General features: G+C 39.9%; 1 protein-coding gene across 1 annotated transcript in view; it reads left to right on the top strand.

Moving 5' to 3' along the window:
* The window catches only part of LOC126260097 (tRNA (guanine(10)-N2)-methyltransferase homolog), a 174,869-nt gene that overhangs the window by 26,210 nt on the left and 125,845 nt on the right, over window positions 1–22,814 (top strand). The window contains exons 2-3 of the mRNA XM_049957329.1: window positions 7,036–7,101; window positions 16,698–16,943. Coding sequence (XP_049813286.1) covers window positions 7,036–7,101; window positions 16,698–16,943 — 312 coding nt within the window. The remainder of the gene's footprint in view (window positions 1–7,035; window positions 7,102–16,697; window positions 16,944–22,814) is intronic.

Raw genomic sequence — 22,814 nt, 5'->3', positions numbered from 1 at the left:
CTAAGGGAATGTTGTCTATTCCCGGGGCCTTGTTTCGCCTCAGGTCTTTCAGTGCTCTGTCAAACTTTTCACGCAGTATCATATCTCCCATTCCATCTACATTCTCTTCCATTTGCATAATATTGTCCTCAAGTACATCGCCCTTGTATAGACCCTCTATATACTCTTCCACCTTCCTGCTTTCCCTTCTTTGCTTAGAACTGGGTTTCCATCTGAGCTCTTGATATTCATACAAGTGGTTCTCTTCTCTCCAAAGGTCTCTTTAATTTTCCTGTAGGCAGTATCTATCTTACCCCTAGTGAGATAAGCCTCTACATCCTTACATTTGTCCTCTAGCCATCCCTGCTTAGCCATTTTGCACTTCCTGTCGATATCATTTTTGAGACGTTTGTATTCCTTTTTGCCTGCTCCATTTACTGCATTTTTATATTTTCTCCTTTCATCAATTAAATTCAATATTTCTTCTGTTACCCAAGGATTTCTACTAGCCCTCATCTTTTTACCTACTTGATCCTCTGCTCCGCTACGGTCGCAGGTTCGAATCCTGCCTCGGGCATGGATGTTTGTGATGTCCTTAGGTTAGTTAGGTTTAACTAGTTCTAAGTTCTAGGGGACTAATGACCTCAGCAGTTGAGTCCCATAGTGCTCAGAGCCATTTGAACCATTTTTTTTTTATCCTCTGCTGCCTTCACTACTCCGTCCCTCAGAGCTACCCATTCTTCTTCTACTGTACTTCTTTCCCCCATTCCTGTCAATTGTTCCCTTATGCTCTCCCTGAAACTTTGTACAACCTCTGGTTTAGTCAGTTTATACAGGTCCCATCTCCTTAAATTCCCACCTTTTTGCAGTTTCTTCAGTTTTAATCTACAGTTCATCACCAATAGATTGTGGTCAGAATCCACATCTGCACCTAGAAATGTCTTACAATTTAAAACCTGGTTCCTAAATCTCTGTCTTGCCATTATATAATCTAGCTGATACCTTTTAGTATCTCCAGGGTTCTTCCATGTATACAACCTTCTTTCATGATTCTTAAACCAAGTGTTAGCTATGATGAAGTTGTGCTCTGTGCAAAATTCTACCAGGCGGCTTCCTCTTTCATTTCTTAGCCCCAATCCATATCCACCTACTACGTTTCCTTCTCTTCCTTTTCCTACTCTCGAATTCCAGTCACCCATGACTATTAAATTTTCGTCTCCCTTCATTCCCTGAATAATTTCTTTTATCTCATCATACATTTCATCAATTTCTTCATCATCTGCAGAGCTAATTAGCATATAAACTTGTACTACTGTAGTAGGCGTGGGCTTCGTGTCTATCTTGGCCACAATAATGCATTCACTATGCTGTTTGTAGTAGCTTACACGCACTCCTATAAAGGTGGAGGAGGTCATTATAATGTACCTTTGTCTCTGAACTGTAAAGGTATACAAATTTACAAATTTGGATTCATATCCTCTTTTATTAAGACTTTTATAGTACTTTTCCTGCGACCCCTGAAGAGTGGAACACCTATTGTAGGGATATGGGATGTGGGTCTATGAACAAAAAGTGGACTAAAGTCCATGCCATACTTAGAAATGAGTAGTCCATTGAACAGCTCTTTGAGTACCATTCTTCAGTAATAGACTTGAAACTGTGCATGTCATCAGTAATGTATGTATACAGACCTCCAACAGAAAATATTTTAAATTTAATTGAGACATAGTAGAAATAACTGGGGAGGCACTGTATGCAGAAATTTCTGTGTTGATTGCATCTTAGATAGTACTGATAGAGAGCACTTGGTGTAGTTATGCCCATTATGGTTTATTTCTCACAGTAACATTCCCAATAAGATTCAAAGACATACTGTAACAGCAATTGATAATTTATTTCAAAGTCCAGCTGTCTTAAATGAAACACATATGAGCCCTATACTAAATGGTTGATCTGACCTTGATGAAAAAATAGTAAAAGTAAAGGGTCACCATCAGTCAGAATTAGCTAAGAATGGAAAAGTCATTTCACATAATTATAAATGTTAACTCAGTAGCATTATGTTGAGAGAATGTGCAGAACAGACTTTGGCAAGTAGGCACACATAAGATGAGAAATTTAAGTATTTCCATATAATATGAAATAGTTGCTAATTATAGAAGTTGAAGAAATGAATTAAAATTTGTGCCTCAGCAGAAACTTGAACCCGGATCTCCTGCTTACTAGATAGATATGCTAGCCATAAGACAACAAATTGTAAATCATTTTGTCAGCTTCTCTCATAATCGGAGATAAAGTTGAGACTCACATATCACAAGGAAAATGTAATTCCATCAGATCAATATGAAATCAGTTTTGTGTTACATTGAGTGAGGGAGAGGTTACAGTGGAAGCTGAGAGAAAGGGTGGCTCACAGTTGGGATCAAAGCATCTAGCACCAGGAAGAAAGAGCTTTATTTAATGCAGAGGACTTACTGTAATCAAGATTTAAAGATGCAATACTGTAAATTAAGCATTTTGTCAAAAATCCAAATAAGTATTTCAAAGTTTCAAGAACAGAGCAAAGGCAAATTGGGATATTAATAGGAATGAAAGAATAAACACAGTAGGCAAATGTTTCTCAACACCCAGTTGACAGTAGTAGTGAGGCAGATTATGTAAAAGTCAAAATCATTGGTCACTAAATTCAATTAACTATTCCTAACCACAGCTGAAATACAGGGAGAGAAAAAAGCAAGGAAAAAATTTGCTGTTCAAAATAAGATCCACTATATTGACAGTAGTATGAAAAGGATACATTGCCACTTACCATATAGAGGAGACACTGAGTCGGGAGAAAAAAAAAAAAAACACTTTATGTTTAAGGTTTTGGGCTAAAGGTCTTCTTCTGAAGTAGAAAATACACAAACATTCACACAAGCACAACTCACACATTCATGGCCACTTTCTCTGGCTGAGGGTGGACTGCATATAGCAGAGACCCAGAGACAGTGACCGTGCGTGCGTGCGTGCGTGCGTGCGTGCGTGTGTGTGTGTGTGTGTGTGTGTGTGTGTGTTTGTGCGTGTGCATGTGCGTGCGTGTGCTTGTGCGCATGTGCGTGCTCGCGTGCTTGCTCATGTCTTCCACTTTAGAAGAAGGCCTTTTGGCCAAAAACTTAAATGTACAGCAGTCTTATTGTTGTACCTGTCTGCAGCTCAACATTTCCTCTATATAGTGAGTATCAATGTATCCTTTTCATACCAGATATTGAAAATACCGCTTCAGTTTTAAATTTCTTTTATTATCATGACCAGTTTCGGGCTCTCTATCGCAACTGTACTGTGCCCGCCTGAGTGCTGCAGTGGACTTTTCATAATATTATTGTTTTTCCCTCCTGGGTTTTCCATTGTTTGATCCATTATATTCCCTTAGTTAGGCATTGTGTGCTCTACTAGCATATATCACTTTTACCATATCAACTTTTAAAGAGATCAGAAACATCAGTGGGTCACTGAAAATCAGTAACTCTTCTGGCTGTGACGATACTAAAATCCTGTTCTGAGTTGATAGTGCCCCTCTAGATTATCTTTTTAATCTCACAGTGAGTCCAAGAGTATTTACTGACAGATGAAATATGCAGTAGTAATACCCATTTATAAAATTGGAAAGAAACAAATGATCTCTAATTACAGAACAGTCTCTCTCCTTCCTGTAGCCTCAAAAATTTTCGAGAAGTTAGCTGACAGCTGATTATTGAAATTTCCGATCATAACCTTTTAACAGCAGCTCAGTATTGTTTTCGTATAAGCTTCTCAACAGAGAAAGCAAAATATTATATTACACACTCAGTTCTGGCAGATCTAAATGAGAAAAGTTATCCTTTTGGCATATTCTATCATCTTACCAAAACTCTCATGTGTGGTAAAATTGTTCTTGGCAAACTAATGTGTTTTGGTGTTGGAGGCATTAAAACTGCACATTAACAATAGGCAACAGAGTTAACTTAACAAATTATATCTTATAAACAAAACTAGATTTGAGAGAGAAATCATGAAGTACGGTGTCTCCCCATCTTTGTTCTTGACCTACAGAATGATTTAATTTGAACATGTGAGGGCTATTCAAGAACTGTGATGTTTATTGATGACACAAGTATACTGATCAAGGGCATAGACTCATCCACACCAGACATAGTCCAAAGAATAATACAACAGCCATACATGTAATTCAAAGCAAACAGCTTAGCCTTTTAGCTTACATGGACTCATTTTATCCAATTCCAAACCAATAAAAAAGAAAGGTGTCAGAACAGGATGTGACTCTATGTGCGAAGTTCTTAAGCACCCAGATATTGATCAACAGACAGAAATACTAGCATACTTTCACTCAGTACTGTCATGTGGAACAATCTTCTGGTACAGTGCAACTGGGCACAAAATAATATTTGTTTTACAGTCATGATGTAAGACTATTATGTAAAGTCAATAACCAAACATGTTGCATAAGCTTCTTCTGGGACTTTTACACTTATTTGCCAATATATTTATTCGCCAATTATATTTGTAGTCAGTAATAGAGTAAATTTAGGATGAATTTTGAAATTCACACTCCTAAACAATAGTATAGTTAAAAATAATTTTGATGCAGACTATGAGCCACTGTCTTTGGCTTAGGATGAAGTTTTATATCCTGGGACAAAAATGTAATAAAAGTTGTCTATAGACATCAGACAATAAGTAGGAAGCCCTCAGATATTCAAAAACAAATTAAAAGAATACTTTATTAGCCACTGTATATGGGCCTGAGGATGTAAAATTAATATTAATGGTAATGCACTTTGGTCTAACTGGCCCAGCTAGGAGTAAGTTGTAAGAATGTCTTACAAAAGTTACAATAAAGATTGCAGTGATATGTGAACCTCATAAATAAAGATCACAGAGTGGGAAACAGCACCCCTCTCTGTTGGTGTAAGCTCACAGGGAGCTGCACACTGGAGAAAGCCAACAGGTCCTTCACTTCTAACATCTGGCATAAATTAGGGAGACTGATATGGCAAATTTGATGTATATGCATGAATGGTTGGAATGACTTTACAGCTGCAGGGTTGCAGTGTGGAAGGCAGCAGAAAAGTGCAACATTATCTTTGTGTAATATGTGCAGTTCACAACTAAAAATATCCTAATGGCTTCCTCTTTGGTAAAATATTTATTGAGTTACCAGTTTTGGTGATGTATTATGACATCTTCAGGCCCACTGAACAATGTGTAGGAAGATTCCCCCCTCTAGTCCAGTCAAAATAGGTGCTAGCATTCAGTGGGTGGTATCTGTATGTTTTTGAGACAGCAATCACTTCAAACGTCACCTGCGGCAAACATCACCTGTAAAAAGGAGGCTAACAAGGTATTTTTAAACAGATGAGAATTCCCAATTTCATTCTTTATGTAAGACGAGTGCTTGCTGATTACCTCTGCTTCAGAGTACACAGCTCCTCTCTAAACCCAAGACAAGCAGGCAAAGTGTACATGAAAATAATTTTTATATCTTGTGTTGTTTAGTTATGTTAGGCTTCCTTCAGCTGAACTAGTTTTTATCATCAGCAACAAAAACAATCAAGGAGTAAATATATTGGGAAGCAAGTGTAAGAATTCCAAGATCCTTAAAAATGCTTGTGCAATATTTACAGTTACCTACTTTACAAAGTATTCTTATGCATGCTTCTGCTGAATAAACAATTTACTTTAGGTTCAGTGCTCCAGGAAATTATGCTTAGTAATAAGTGTTTGGCATAGGGTTTGTAGAATTATTTTTAGGCTATTTCTCAACTGTTCAATACTCAAATAGCGTGCGAAACAAATAAAAAATGAACACCTAAATCTTGACAATTGAGCTCTGATTTTTCTTAATTCTTTTTCTGAATTGATAACCTTTATAACCAAAATTTAACAGTATCTTTTTTGGTACTCATCTGGAGGACTTCACACTTTTTATTATTTAGAGCTGATTGCCATCTTCTGCACTGTGCAGATTTGAAATTGATATCATTTCTGAATTTGTTTTGTTCTTCTGATGACTTTACTAGGTGCTAAATGACAGCATTATCAACAAAAAATCTAAGAGGGCTACTCATATTGTTTCCTAAATCGGATAAAAGAATTGAAGCCCCCAGAAGGGGAGGTGTAAATGAAATGATACAAAATTGAGTAAAATTTACAAAACATGTGGCACTTTGAGTCCACTTATCAGTATGGCATTGCACCCTCTCTGGCCGGATGTATGCACTGATTTGGGGGAAGGGTTGCGTAAAGTCTTCAGGTCCTCTCCTGAGGCAAGCTGGCCCATAACTGTTGTAACTGGTGCGTGACAGCTTGGATACTGGCTGGGGTAGGGAGCTGACGTCTGAGCTAGTTCCACACATTATTTTGGGGCTGTATCTGAGAATCTTGCTGGCTGTGGGAGTACCTCTACATCATACACAAACAGGTTATGGAGACACATGAAGTGTGTGTGTATGAGTATTGTCCTACTGAAAAATGGCACTATGATATTGTCACAAAAGAGGTAACACATGAGGATGCAGATTGTCTAAAACATACTTTTGCGCTGTCAGAGTTACCTGAATCATTATCAGCTGTGACCTGAAGTCATGCCATACCCCCCCCCCCCCCTCTCTCTCTCTCTCTCTCTCTCTCTCTCTTCTCTCTCTCTTCTCTCTCTTTTTCTCCCCCCTCCCACCTCTCCCCCCTCCCACCTCTCTCCCCCCTCCCACCTCTCCCCCCTCCCACCTCTCTCCCCCCTCCCACCTCTCCGCCCTCCCTCCTCTCCCCCTCCCCCCCACTCTTCCATTTCCATTTTATCATTTGTTTTAATTATTGTCACTTGTTGCCCCCCCTCCTTGTGTGTGTGTGTGTGAGAGAGAGAGAGAGGGAGGGGGAGGGTCCCATATATATGTAGGTGAGTTGCAAGGAATTTTAACTTGTAAGCTGCTTTCCATTGGAAGCATGATTTCTGTCTTATGCCTTGTTTGATATGTGCCAAAGAATGACATGAATTACAATCTATCTTTTTTCTTTTTTAAGGAAATTGAATCCATCTCTTCACTGTTCAGCATACAGCTCAACTGGGTTGAGAAACATACTTACCATGTAAGTATCACATTGCTCAAGGCCACTGTGATTTTTCATTATAAATGTTGAAATATTAATTGATATTATCCCTAGCAGTACCAAACCATTTTCAATAACCTATATTAATAATGGGAGGGGAAAGGGAGGTTATGTTACGACTGCCACATAAAAAAGAAACAAAAAAACCATCAGTTCATCAGTTGCACTAATTGTTGTTGACTTTTATTTACAACATACATTTTAAAGAGATGCTGATGTGTAAGTAGGATCCAGTATCTGAAAATGTTGAACAACACATTTGTTGAGAAAAGTCGTATCTACTTACTACTGGGGAGGGGGGGGGGGGGGGGGGAAGGTGGCTTTATGACCACATTAGCTAGACTCAAATTTTTGGATTAAGTTCAGTTGAAAAACATTGAAACAATTATAGAATCTGATAGAAGAAGTCATTAAAAACAATAAATATTTGTTTCAAAATTTTAAAATACAAAGTATGTGACTAGATTACAATATTTACAAAAGATGGACATAAAGTGCCTCCACCTGCCACCCCCACCACCTCCAGTTAGTATTGCTGGGAGGGTAAAATTGGATAGTTAGTACTTCATCACTTCCTTTGTGAAGCAATGCAGGACTTGTCATGTTTTGTAATTTCTACTCTGTAACTGTTCAGCTTGTATTACCTGTTAATATGGTTATGTAACAAGTATGAAAAGAACTGCTAGAATACAGTGCAATAAAATAGTTAATTCAGTTGTTTGTGTGTTCCTTGGATCATATTTGCAACAACTTCCTCTGATGGTGTAGAATGTGTGAGTAGGTTCAGAAATTTTATACATTTTGTCAGTTGAGTTGAGATTATGTGTTGATCATTTACTTAATTCAGTTATCATTTTACTCTTAATCTACAATAAAATAATCCGTTTCAGAAACTGCATGTGCAACAGCAACAACAGTGAAAGTAGCTTCTACATCTGCTCTCACAACAACAATGGGTTATGGCAGCAGCATCACTGCAGCCATCTCTCATTTGTGAATTGTAAGGCAGCAGATAAAATGTGGTTTATTTGTGGTACTATTTCCATCTCCCTTGAAAGGCGAATGGTGTCATAGACCTTAAGTGTCCAAGCCCTGTTTTATTGTCTTCCAGTACCAGCCTTTAATAAGAAGAGCAAAAATTGTGTATATTAGCTGACTTGAATAGTTTTTCCTTTTACAGAAATATGTGATTTGCTTACAAAGCACTTTTGCTTGCAAACACCCATTTTATCAGCAAGGCCTGTGTTAAATATTACAGTGAAAAAAAAAAAAAAAAATTCTCTGTCACGTGTTTCATGTAATCATGTAATCATATAATTATCACCTGGCATGGTGGCTCTAATGCTTTAGATGACAAGAAGTGATGTGAAGCTGGTGTGCAAACTTCCCACCTCTCTCCCACAGGTTGACTTACTTGGTATGCACAGCTGATCTTCTTCTCTGGATAGCTGGCCATGTCGATCTCCAAAAACTTCATCTCCAAAGAATAATGTTGGTTAAGGGAATTTATCAGATACTCTGTCTACTCTTGAAATAATTTGGTACTCGAAGAATACTTTTAGTTCAGTCATGGTATGTTTCAACTTGCACAAAAAACAAATTCGCCACTTCTCATATAAATATTTGAACTTGTGCATGTCAACCAAGTCGTCAAACATTAGACTCTATTAGGATACATTTACAACAGGGTTGGTTTAATAACCACCAGAAAATATGAACATGTCTTGCTTCTAGCAAGTCCAACACATGAATTACTTAAAAGTCTAATCTCATTTCTTCATTTGTTCTTAACAATCATCACAGTCACTAAACCAGCAAAGAATAGCACAGGCTCTTTTCTACACATACATTGAAACTCTATGGATCGTACAGCAGATACTTGTCGGCCACCGTTCGGCTGCCGCGTCCGCATTTTGCTCGTGACTGTTTTTAGACCTGCACACACAAACATGCAATGCGCAGTAGGTCGGATTCATATCTCTGACACTTCTATTTAAAATATCGTGTGTTTGAGATGGAGGAAGACCAAGTGGTTCTAGAATGTACACGGAAATTCTCGAAGCACTACATGGCATTGGGAATGTCAGACACTTTCCTTAGTGACATGTTGCAAATAATGCATGTTTCTGAAGTGTCTTCTTCAGCAAATGACCATTGATAATGACATACACAAGTTAGGCATACTGCCCGAGGGAGATACAGTGGCTGTCTTGTAATTTTTTTAAGATTATATGTGAACATATATTTAAAAAAAGGAAATGTGTTGATTTCTCATAATTGATGTTGAAGTCAACTAATGATGAACAAGAATTATCATATTCTCCCCAGTGCACACTGTCGCACAGCATTCTGGTCGTATTGTGGTACTTTTATTTGTACAACTGTTAGTGAATTTTTTCCACAATACTGGTAAATGCTTCAGGTTGAGAATGAAACTTCCTGGCAGATTAAAACTGTGGGCCGGACCGAGACTCGAACTCAGGACCTTTTGCCTTTCGCAAGCAAGTGATCTACCAGGAACTGGCAGAATTGAAGCTGTGAGGACGGGTCGTGAGTCGTGCATGGGTAGCTCAGATGGTAGAGCACTTGCCCGCAACTCTCGGTCCGGCACACAGTTTTAATCTACCAGGAAGTTTCATTATGTATCATGTACACGTGCTGCTACAAGCACTAACATTGTCGGTATCTGCTCTGTGACACAAAGTGCCACTACTGCAACAAGACTGTGTGCCTTTCTTTCTCCCAACAGACAACACCACCACAGCACAACACTCCATCAGGCCAGTGTCAGGAGTCAGTAGAATTCCAAACAACCTGACGATAACTTAAGCCATCAACTAGCATTAGTCAGTGTTCCTGGTTGACACAGGGATTGCTATGCCTTTTTTTTTACTTGCAACACGTGCCAGCGCACTTGTTCTCCTCCTCCCCGCCATCCTCCTTGTTTCGCCTTCTGCTCCAGCAGTTGCAGCGTGCGGTCACCTATTGTGGATAAGCAATCTCTCTACAGAGACAGATAATACCACAACCTAGGTACAAGAATGTAACTTGGGCACTGAAACAACTGAAATATGTAGACTGGATGTATTTTTCTTGTTTGATTTTTAAATTAATGACAAAGTAAACCTTGTATAATTCACTATTCAGTTTAGTGGCTTGTGATAATTTTGTGAAAAATATGAACAGTTGATTGGTATCTCATTAGGTTTTGTGAATAATTTTCAAACTTACCTATCACTGAAACCATTTTTGTAGGTTGTGTCCAGTTGGGTTTGTCATAAGTCCAGGATTAGTCTGGACAGTCCTGGTTTTTTAGTGCTGTCTGGGGTTTCAAGAATGTCTGGGGTTTGAGAATTTTATGAGTGGCAAGGATTTTATTTTAAATCTTAGACCACTGTGATTGACACCATTTTCAAACATTCTCTTATGGCCTTGCCTCTGTCAACTGACCTCAGAGCAAATGATGAGGCGATGGGGAGGTGCATGGCTACCAGTTCTGCCACTTTTCACTTACTATTAGTCAGTTTCAAACACAACAGGGGAAATGTGTTTATATTGTTTTCCTGTGTGAAGTAACTATTTTACATATTTTTGATCATTTTATACCTATTGGTTTTTTGTTTCACTGTTTAGCCATGGGCAAAACAAAGCAAATGTTTAACTTTAATCTGCAGCAGGAATACAAATTTTTGAAATTGTGTAATGACAGAAGCAGTGAACATATTTTTGCACACTTTATTGGAGAATTTTCTGTTGAACATAAAGGAAAGAGTGATACTGAAGACCACATGAAAACAGCTAAATACAAAACATAAGAGATTTTTTAAAATCAAAGATGATAATGGTGATCTGTAGTATGCTGCTAGATTTTCATACACACTGCCAGATACAAAAACAGTTTGAAAACATCAGACTGCACATCGAAACTTGTTAAAAAGCTATAAGATCCAAAAATTTTATTTTCTAGAACCACAACAGAGGCAATTATTGTTAACAGATGGCTGCATTTTGTAGACGTGAAGAATAAAGATGTAGAATGTTAATAACATTCATTTTTTAAAAGATTTTAAAGTTTTCACACTAAATTTTTTTGGCGCCGTTACTTTTCAGCATAGCATGCCCTCATACTTTAGGTGTGCACAGCTGTCACAAGGTGAAGATGAAGAGGTACAGGGAACTGAATATGTAACTCACTAAAGAGAGATGAAAATCTGATTCTCATGGGGGATTGAAATATTGAACGTTACAGAAGGGGAAGGAACAGAAGATAAAGTTAGGGGAGAATATGCGTTTGGTAGTAAGAATGAGGAGGGGGTAGAGACTCCTAAAGAATTTGTCTCTCCTAGAGTTCAGCAATAAATTTCAGCCGGTGATAGGAAAAACATTGTTCAAGAATCACAAGAGGAGGAAATACAATATACTTTGAAAAGACATTGAGACACAGGAAAACACCACCTGGTTACAAAATCAGATACTGGATTGTAAGATATACCCAGGAGCAGATGATGATGTGCATTTGAAGTGTTCTGAGTCCATAGATAATGGTGGTAATGAATACTAAAGCAAGCAGTTCAAAAGAGTAGGAGTTAAAATACCTAAAAAAGGGCCATCACAGAGGTTGGACTGACAAATACAGGCACAAGGAAGATAACTGCAAAGAAACCTTTGCAAACAGGAGACATACTTCAGTTGATTGACAAAAGAAGGAAATATAAAATTGTTCAGGAAAACAAAAGTGTGCAGCAGTATAATTGACTTAGGAATGAAATCAAAATAGCTACAGGAAAAATGTGAAAAAATTGAAATGCAAATAGTCATCAGAAGATATAGGAAAGTCAAAATAACTTTCAGTGACATTAAAAGCCAAGGTGTCAACATTAGGAGTGCAAAAGGAATTTCACTATTAAATGGAGAACGGCATTGATTTGAAAGACATAAGGGATCAAATATTCAGGTCAGAGTTTTACAGAGCTTTGGAAGACTTGTTTTACAGAGCTTTGGAAGACTTGTGAACAAACATTGCATCAAGGATAGATAACATTTCTTCGAAGTTTCTAAAATCATTGGGAGAAGCTACAATTCAATGACTATTCAAACTAGTGTGTAGTATCATTGAGATTGGTAACATAACATCAGACATTCAGAAGAATATAATTTACACAATCCCAAAGGTAGCAAAGGCAGATAAATGTGAGAACTACCATTGATCATCTTACCAGCTCATAGATCAAAGTTGTTGATGAGATTGTTGTACAGAAGAATGGAAAATTGAGAATCATTTAGATCAGGAATTAACAACTGGCCGGTTTTGAGCGCGAGTACTCGCGTGTGCTCAGGCACGTGCTCGCGAGCAGCTGCAAGGTCGCGGAGTAGGGAGGGTGGGGAGGGAGGGGAAATGCGCGCGCACGCTTGAATAGGGCCGCAGCGTGCCTATTGAATTCGCGCCGACTGTGTAACGTTTAAAGTACTACGATCAGCTCTTAACAGTCACTTCGCTGGTTAAGAATCATGTGAAGTCGCCGTTGTGTAACCCCAACCATGCTTTCGCAGTTCAACCCCCATTGGGAGGAATTGTATCTGTTTACTGAAAAAGATGGTGTTGCAAAATGTTTACTATGTCACAAAATGCTGAATTCTTTTACGAAATTTAATTTGCAGCGACATTATATGTCGTACCATGCGAAAGACTACGGACGTGGGAAAAGTGATTGACCAGATCGTGCACAGGAAGTTATTAAACTTAAAAGGAAGCTATCCGAAGAAGATCTGGACGACGAAGAAAAATCAACTGAGGCAGCTCTCAGAGTGGGTTACAAAATTGCTTTGCTTTTAGCAAAATCCCTGCGCCCCTTAACTGATGGCGATTTAAAAAAGTTTGGAATGTAGGAGACGAGATGCTGGCAGAAGTAAAGCTGTGAGGACCGGGCGTGAGTCGTGCTTCGGTAGCTCAGATGGTAGAGCACTTGCCCGCGGAAGGTAAAGGTCCCGAGTTCGAGTCTCGGTCGGGCACACAGTTTTAATCTGCCAGGAAGTTTCATATCAGCGCACACTCCGCTGCAGAGTGAAAATCTCATTCTGGAAACATCCCCCAGGCTGTGGCTAAGCCATGTCTCCGCAGTATCCTTTCTTTCAGGAGTGCTAGTTCTGCAAGGTCGCAGGAGAGCTTCTGTAAAGTTTGGAATGTAGGAGACGACATACTGGCAGAAGTAAAGCTGTGAGTACTGGGCGTGAGTCGTACTTCGGTAGCTCAGATGGTAGAGCACTTGCCCACGAAAGGCAAAGGTCCCGAGTTCGAGTCTCGGTCGGGCACACAGTTTTAATCTGCCAGGAAGTTTAATAAACGAATGTTTGGTAGTTGCAGCGGAACATTTGTGTCCATCTCAAGTTGAACAGTTTCGGATTGTGCCATTATCTAACATGACCATTATGCGTCGCATACAGGACATGGCAGACGACGTCCAGAGCCAGCTTGCTAATATCTGTAAAGATTTTATGGCGTATTCTCTAGCTCTGGACGAAAGTGTTGATATCACTGGAACAGCGCAGCTTGCCATATTTATTAGAGGTGTTAATAGAGATCTTCAGGTGAGGGAGGAGCTCCTCGATGTAGTAGCCATGAAGAACACTACAACCGGAGGTGATATTTTAAGTAGTGTTGAAGAAAGTGTTGAAAATATAGGATTGTCGTGGAATTCTTTAGTTTCAGTGTCTACAGATGGTAGAGGCATACACTAAGCTAATAAAATTATGTGGCACGTGTACATTCTCCTTTATTTGTTTCATTTGTCGCAGTAATAATTCGTGAGTGATATCCCTGCAGGTGGCCGCGGATTTACATTGACTGGCGGCAGCTGTTGTGTGCCCCACGTGACTCTCCCCACTCTCCGCTCTAGTCCGCTGGTCCGGTAGTGGGGGTAGCGTGCTCGCGCTGCTCCGTGCTCGCGCCTTGCTGCTCACAGCTTGCTCCGCGAGCACATATGTTGTGAAGCCCTGATTTAGATGATGATGCACTTGATAACACAGGCAAGGCTTGAGAAAAATGAAGATACTTCACAGAGTTCTCCTTTAAATATTTGTATTTTCAGATGCAAATTTGTTGTCTTCTCTTTGCTCTGAATGTCTGCACCTAAAAATAAATTTCTCTTCAGACCACACCACTGCAGCACAGATGAACCTTATTTCCGATGCAGTTGTCCATATGCTGAAATCGAATACACTTCAATAAATTTTCAGTTTTCTACAAATGAATACAAAGCATTTCCTCTGTAAGTATGTTTGTATATTCTATCACAATGTACAATACTTACTGTATCTCAGACACTACACCATAGGGAACATTTCTTGTATTCATATCAAGTTCATACATAGGAGACTAACATTGGAATGAATCAAATCACGTTAATTGATTTCTAATATCTTGCCATGATGTCATGCCACATTGTTACATGCTTTTAGTTTGTGGTGGACCACGTTACTACAATTGGATTTCCACTCACAGTGGGTACACAAAGCCCACACAGGTATCACAACTTGTGATAGTACTGCAATCTCTGTCCCATCTTGAAGACGCAAAGCATCCATTTGTATGCGCCACACTTGCAAAACAGATAACAAAAACCCACAAACAGCTTTCTTATTTTAACCACTACTTCACTATAGCGTTTAACTATTGCAACTATCCTTTGTCTGCTAGGTAGACACAGAGCTATACCTCATTGTATCTGAGTGATATGTTACATTACAACATTCATGGGATTTGTTGACCTAGGCAAGTGTTTAACAATGTAAAATAGTATAGGATGTTTGAAATTCTCAGAAAAAATAGATATGTGCTGTAGTTAAAGATGGATAATATGTAATATGGACAAGAAATAATAGAGGACAATAAGAAGAATGGAAGATCAGAAGTTAAGTACTCAGCTTAAAAAGGATGTACTGTTCAACATTTGCATCAAAAAGCAGTGATGTAGATAAAAGAAAGGTTTGAGGCTGAGATTAAATTCAGATTAAAAGGATGTCAATGATAGATGAGCATAGAATATGGATTTTGAAAAAGACAAAGAAAATGAAATTAACCTGGGATAACAGAAATGAGAGTAGCGATAAACTTAGTATCAAAATTGAGGGCTATGTAGTAGGTATAGTGAAGGGATTCTACTAACTCAGAAGTAAACTAACACATGATGGATAAACTGAGAAGTATATAAGAAGTTGACTAACATGGGTAAAGATGACATACCTCGTAAAAAGAAAAGTATTACTACCAAAGAGAAATTTCTGGGAATGTATGCCTGGAGCACAGCACTATAAAGAAGTAAATCACAAGTGGGTGAAAACCAGACAAGAAGAGAATCGAAGCATTTGAGATTTGATATCGTGGAAGGACACTTAAAATAAAATATGCTGATAAGGTAAGTTATTACTTGGTTTTCTATAGAATATTCAACAAATAATTGAAGACATAGCAAGGTTGGAGGAGACAGTGTGAAACATGCAAAAGAATTCTGGAAAGCCAAAGCACATAATAATGTTTGAAGCAAATAATAATAATTTCATGTGGTTCAGTGGCCAGGTGCAAGTCTTTCAGTTTTATGCCACTTTATTAACTTTCATGCCCCTAATCTACTCTAGTTACCCAACCAGGCAAAGGGGACCTACAGCTTAATGTGGAATCCAAATCATGTTTCATGGCAATTCCTCACTTAGTTGAGAAGTGAAAACTAGATTGAAGGCAAATTGAAAATTTCTGTCATTTCACTGAGATTCAATCCCACAATTTTTCAGTTTCCAGGCATGCACTTTACCACGAAAACACATTTGGCTAATGTGAGACAGGCTTACTTGAACAAACTATTGCCCTAGAGTAGAGGAAGAAACATTGTGCATGAGGCAGAGCACAGAGTGTAATATGGAAGTGGAATGTGGTTATTGGTAGGACAGGAGGTAGAAAGTGGGAGAATATGAAGTACACTGTTAAGAAAATGTAATTAAAAAAAAGGAAGAAAAGTGGTGTTCAAAATTGTCAAAAATAGTTACTGTTTGTTTCACATCTGATAAGGCATCCACAGCTTGATACTATGATACTGGGAGAAGCAGTTGTGGCAAAAAATTACAGTGGCAGCAAATGCTATAATGATTATCACAGATCGTGAGGTAATTTTATGTAATTGGTATGTAGACATGATGAGACTAGTACAGAATAGGAAGTAGTTCACAAGTGCATCAAGCCACTCATCATAATGTTGATCAATTACAAAATTTATCTTCCACAAAATCACAGAATATGTGTTAGATTACAGCTAAAATTATCTTCCATGTTTTTCCAGAGATTGAAAGTATCCTTTATGTTTGTTGACTATATCATCATTATAAGATGAGTTCTTACCATGAATATATATCTCCATATCAATGTTTGACACAATAAACTTTCATTGTCTTATAATGTGTAGGTTGCACTTAATCCTTTATTAATATATTTCAGGTTAGTTTGTATTATTGTCTGTCAACCTTTGTGTGTTCTGATCCTATTCTGAACCCCTCCATTTTTTTTAATTTGATGTGTATCTTTGTTGCAGCCATACTGCATAATTGATTTGCATGATGAAGAGGCAGCTCTTCAAATAGCTTCGAGATCTGTGGCTCTCAGATGGTGTTTGGAGTTGTGGGCACGTGCTAAAACAGATGAAGAGTTGCACAGGAATCTGAAGTCATATCCACATGAAAGGATGAAACCATTCCTCCAAGATAACCTCTCATTCAAGATCAAAGTGGAAACCTTCTGCAATAGTCAAACTCAGGAAGAAAAAGTCTCTAAAATTGAGGCATGTTTTAAATCTATTTCAAAATGTAGAAAATGAAGTGTTTGGTATCTCAGCTAGAAGGTAGTAAATTTAGAAGACAAAAAATGGCTATACTTCACAATTATTTCAATTTATTTCTTTCATTCATGAAGAAAATTGATTAAAATTCTCGAATGAACTAAATATTTTATTGCACTGTTTTAAATTGTTTTCATGACGCATGTATAAATTTGTAGATCATTTGCTGTATCCCAGATGTGTTGCAGTTAATAACAGGCAATTTCTTCAAAATCTGGCTGTGAACAAAACCCAAGTGCAGCTCGTAATTAAAGGCCCTGAGGCGGAGCTGCCCCAAAATATATATTAAAATAAATTTCTCAGTAATGTATTACAGAATTTCCTGTGTGGATTTGAATAATGCAGGTCTGCATTTTTGGAATTGTTGATGTGTGATTCCAAGTGATGTTTTTCGAACAGGTAGTAGCTAGTCTTAAGGCAGCACCTTGAAATGCCACATAGCTCTATGTAGCAGCAGTTTGGGGACACAGATTCCTTTAAATTTAGCTCTTATGGGCATCCCAAAGGCTCTGGTGTTTCATCCTAAGGGTATCCTACCGATATGCACACGATTTTCACATTCAACTACTTACATCAACAGGGTGTGAGCAGAGTTGGTGAAACTTCGTTATTGAATTGCTGTCTCGGTGTATCTCTCTTATGATTTGATGTGTCATTAATTGACATTTAGTATTATTGTTTTGATAGTGTCGTAGACAGTGTTTTTCTTTCTGCCATGAACTGTTGGAATAAGTTTGTAAATGTCCAGCTATAGTGCACTAGTGTATGGAACATAAGTATCGCCACTTAGTGAGAATTTTACGAATGATTTAAGGAAAAAGCGTGCGAAATATAACCTGTGGGTGAAATATCTGTCATTATTTTAGTTTCCTTGCCTGCTGTCTGCATTTGTAGATAACGTGCATTGTGAAATGGGAAGTTGTTACTCACCATATAATGGAGATGCTGGGTCACAGATAGGCACAACAGAAAGACTGTCACAAATATACCTTTTGGCCAATAAGGCATTTGTCAGAATTAGACAGCAAACACATACATACACACTCACGCAAATGCAACTCTCACACACAACTGGTGTCTCACGCAGCTGAGGCCACACTATGAGCAGCAGCACTGGTGCGTATTGGCAGTGGCGACTGGGTGGGGCTAAGGAGAAGGCTGGAGCGGGAAGGGGGAGGGATAGTGGGGTAGACATGGTGGCGGACAGTGACATGCTGTTGGGGAGTGCAGAGGGATGAGGTGGAAAGAGGATAGGGCAGCTGTGTGCAGTTGGCAGATTAGACGGAGGGAGCAGAGAGGTGGGGTGGGGGGTGGGGGGGAGATAATAGAAAAGGAGAGAAGTAAAAAGACTGGGTGCAATAATGGAGGAATGGGAGCTGTATAGTGCTGGAATTCAAACAGAAAAGGGGCTGGATGGGAGAGGACAATGACTAACGAAGGTTGAAGCTACGAGGGTTACGGGAACATAGGATATATTGCAGGGAAAGTTTCCACCTGTGCAATTCAGAAAAGCTGGTGTTAGAGGATCCATGTGGCACAGGCTGTGAAGCAGTCATTGAAATGAAGAATGTCATTGTTTGGCAGTGTGCACAGCAGCATGGTGGTCCACTTGTCTCTAGGCCACAGTTTGTCGGCGGCCATTCATGCAGACAGGTTGTCATTCCCACATAGAATGCACCACAGTGGTTGCAGCCTAGCTTGTAGTTCACATGACTGGTTTCATAGGTAGCCCTGCCTTTGATGGGATAGGTGATGTTTGTGACTAGATTGAGTAGGTGGTAGTGGGAGGATGTATGGGACGGGTCTGGCATCTAGGTCTATTACAGGGGTATGAGTCATAAGGTAAGGGTTTGAGAGCAGGGGTTGTATAGGGATGGACGAGTATATTGTGTAGGTTCGGTGGATGGCAGAATACCACTGTGGGAAGGATGGGAAGGATAGTGGGCATGACATTTCTCATTTCAGGGCATGACGAGAGGTAGCCAAAACCCTGGTGGAGAAAGTAATTCATTTGCTCCAGTCCTAATTGGTACTGAGTTACAAAGGGAATGCTCCTCTGTGGCCTGACAGTGGTACTTTGTGAGGTGGTGGAAGATTCTAAAGGTAAGGCATGCGAGATTTATTTTTGTACAAGTTTGGGAGGATAATCGTGGTTTGTGAAGGCTTCAGTGAGACCCCCAGTATATTTCGAGAGGGACCACTCATCACTGCAGATGTGGTGACCATGTGTGGATAGGTTGTATGGAAGGGACTTCTTAGTATGGAATGGGAGGCAGCTATCAAAGTGGAGGTATTGTTGGTGGTTAGTAGGTTTGATATGGGCGGACATACTGATGTAGCCATCTTTGAGGTGGAGGTCAACATCTAGGAAGGTGGCTTATTGGGTTGAGTAGGACCAGGTGAAGCAAATAGAGAAGTTGTTAAGGTTCTGGAGGAATATGGATAGGATGTCCTCACCCTCGATCTAAATCACAAAGATGTAATCAGTGAATCTGAACCACGTGAAGGATTTAGGATTCTGGGTGATTATGAAGGATTCCTCTTGATGGTCCATGAATAGGGTGGCATAGGATGGCACCATGCAGGTGCCCCTAGCCATACTGCGGATTTGTGTAGGTAATATCTTCAAAGGAGAAGTAATTGTGGGTGAGGATATAGTTGGTCATGGTGACTAGGAAGGAGGTAGTTGGTTTGGGATCTATCAGACATTAGAAAAGGTAGTGTTCAATAGCAGTAAGGCCGTGTCCATTAGGGATGTTAGTGTAAAGGGAAGTGGCATCAATAGTGACGAGCAGGGCACTGTGTGGTAAAGGGACAGAAACTGTGGAGAGTTGGTGGAGGAAATGGTTGGTATCTTTTATGTAGGAGGGTATGTTCCGGGTAATAAGAACAATACCTTCAACTTATTACCCTGCACCTACCCTCCTACATAAAAGATACCAACCATTTCTTCCACCAACTCTCCACAGTTCCTGCCCCTTTACCACACAGTGCCCTGCTTGTCACTATTGATGCCACCTCCCTTTACACTAACATTCCTAATGCCCAAGGTCTTACCGCTTTTGAACACTACCTTTCCCAACGCTCGACAGCTTCCAAACCAACTACCTCCTTCCTAGTCACCATGACCAATTATATCCTGACCCACAATTACTTCTCCTTTGGAGGCATTACCTACAAACAAATCCACAGTATGGCTATGGGCACCTGCATGGCATCATCCTATGCCAACCTATTGATGGACCATCATTCATTGATGACATCTTTGCGATTTGGATCGAGGGTGAGGACACCCTATCCATATTCCTCCAGAACCTCAACAACTTCTCCTCCATTTGCTTCACCTGGCCCTACTCAAACCAACAAGCACCTTCCTAGATGTTGACCTCCACCTCAAAGACAGCTACATCAGTGCCTCCATCCATATCAAACCTACTAACTACCAACAATACCTCCACTTGGGCAGCTGCAACCTTTCCATACCAAGAAGACCTTTCTATACAGCCTATCCACCTGTGGTCCCTCTCAAAATATACTGAGGGTCTTCACAAACCGTGATTATCATCCCAACCTTGTACAAAAACAAATCTCCCGTGCCTTATCTTTCCAATCTTCCAACACCTCACAAAGTCCCACCATCCGGCCACAGAGGTGCATTCCCCTTGTAACTCAGTACCACCCAGGACTGGAGCAACTGAATTACATTCTCCACCAAGGTTTCGACTACTTCTCATCGTGCTCTGAAATGAGAAATGTCCTGCCCACTATCCTTCCCACCCCCACCCACTGTGGTGTTCTGCCGTCCACCGAATCTACACAATATACTCATCCATCCCTACACAACCCCTACTCTCAACCACTTACCTCATGGCTCATACACCTGTAATACACCTAGGTGCAAGACCTGTCCTATACATTCTCCCACCACCTACTCCAGTCTAGTCACAAACATCACCCATCCCATCAAAGTCAGGGCTACCTGTGAAACCAGTCATGTGAACTACAAGCTAAGCTGCAACCACTGTGCTGCATTCTATGTGGGCATGACAACCTACAAACTTCTGTCTGCATGAATGGCCACCGACAAACTGTGGCCTAGAGACAAGTGGACCACCATGTTGCTGTGCACACTGCCAAACAATGACATTCTTCATTTCAATGACTGCTTCACAGCCTGTGCCACATGGATCCTCTAACACCAGCTTTTCTGAATTGCACAGGTGGAAACTTTCCCTGCAATATATCCTATGTTCCCGTAACCCTCGTAGCTTCAACCTTCGTTAGTCATTGTCCTCTCCCATACAGCCCCTTCTCTGTTCCCATTCTAGCACTATACAGCCCTAATTCCTCCATTGCATCCAGTCTTTTTACTTTTCCACTATCCCCCCTCCCCCCCCCCCCTCCACCACTGTGCTTCCTCTATCTAACCTCCCAACTGCACATAGCTGCCGTACTCTCTTTCCACTTCATTCCTCCGCACTCCCCAACAGCATGTCAGTGTCGGCCACACCTGCCCTACTGTCCCTTCCCCCTCCCCATCCCAGCCTTCTCCCTATCCCCACCCAGTCGCCACTCCCATCATGCACCAGTGTTGGTGCTCACAGTGTTGCCACAGCTGTGTGAGACTGCAGACATGTGTGTGTGAGCTGTGTTTGCGTGAGTGTGTTTGTGTGTGTTGGCCATCTAATTCTGACGAATGCCTTACTGGCTGAAAGCTACATGTGTGTCAGTCTTTTTGTTGTGCCTATCTGCGAGTCAGCATCTCCACTATATGGTGAGTAGGAACTTTCTTTTTCACAACATTGTTCTATTCCATCCTGGATTTTCCATTGTTTGATTACTAGCAACTTCCTTTTTCTGACTGTATTATGCATGAGTTCAGTAAGTTTTTCTTTTTTGCAACTAACAGCAGCATACCACGAGTTTGAAAACAACACAATATGAATTCATTGTGCAATTTATCAGGTAAAATTTTGGAGCATGAGGTCAGGATGGAAGTGGAGGAAGTTGGTGCACCCAGACCTGATGTAAACATGAATCAAAAACAAAAAACAGGCAATGGTATACACACAGTTTTAATAGAGCAGCATATAAAATGCAGCTGAGTGGTTGTGTGTGCTATTTCACTTAAAATGCATATTTTCATAATACTCAAGGATAATATGGTATGTAAACTACCATGGGGTCACTCATGCCAGCCAATCACAGCACAAGATCCCTGATGTCATGGCAACATCTCTGTTTTGTCAAGTGAACTCATAAATGCTGCAATTTGAGCACACAAGACATTAAACAACTGAAATTTAGGAATGAAAATACCAAGAACATTAAGCTTGTAGTGAAGCTAACATACACTGCATTAAATATCTTTCCAGAATGCCTCTTTAACTACGATTTGTTGTGGCAAACTTGGGAAATTTGACGTTGGAAGGTAAATAAGCTATCTATAGATTTCATCTTGGAGTTAGCTTTTGATGTTATTTAGTAGTTCATTATGAAACAGAAAGAAGATACAGTGTGTAAATGTTTGGCTAGAGTGTGATATTTCCCAGAAATGAGATCGTCTCTACTTGCTAATGACTTTCTCAAGCCAAGCTGTGAAATGAGATCCTCTCTTCTCAGTATTTCCACTACATTCCCACTGTCACTTCCCATTACACTCCTAACTTCTGCAACTTTGTTGTTAAACAGCATCTCATTCCCAGATCACCATCCAAAACCCAAGGTTATTATGCCTACAACCATTCTCATTCAAACCCCCCCCCCCCCCCCCCCCACTAAACTAGCTCAACACATGGGGGAGGGGGAAGATGG

Source organism: Schistocerca nitens, chromosome 1 (genome assembly GCF_023898315.1).
Source record: "Schistocerca nitens isolate TAMUIC-IGC-003100 chromosome 1, iqSchNite1.1, whole genome shotgun sequence".
Lineage (NCBI taxonomy): Eukaryota > Metazoa > Arthropoda > Insecta > Orthoptera > Acrididae > Schistocerca > Schistocerca nitens.
The sequence above is the reverse complement of the archived record's forward strand: the minus strand, read 5'-3'. Positions and strand labels throughout refer to the sequence as shown.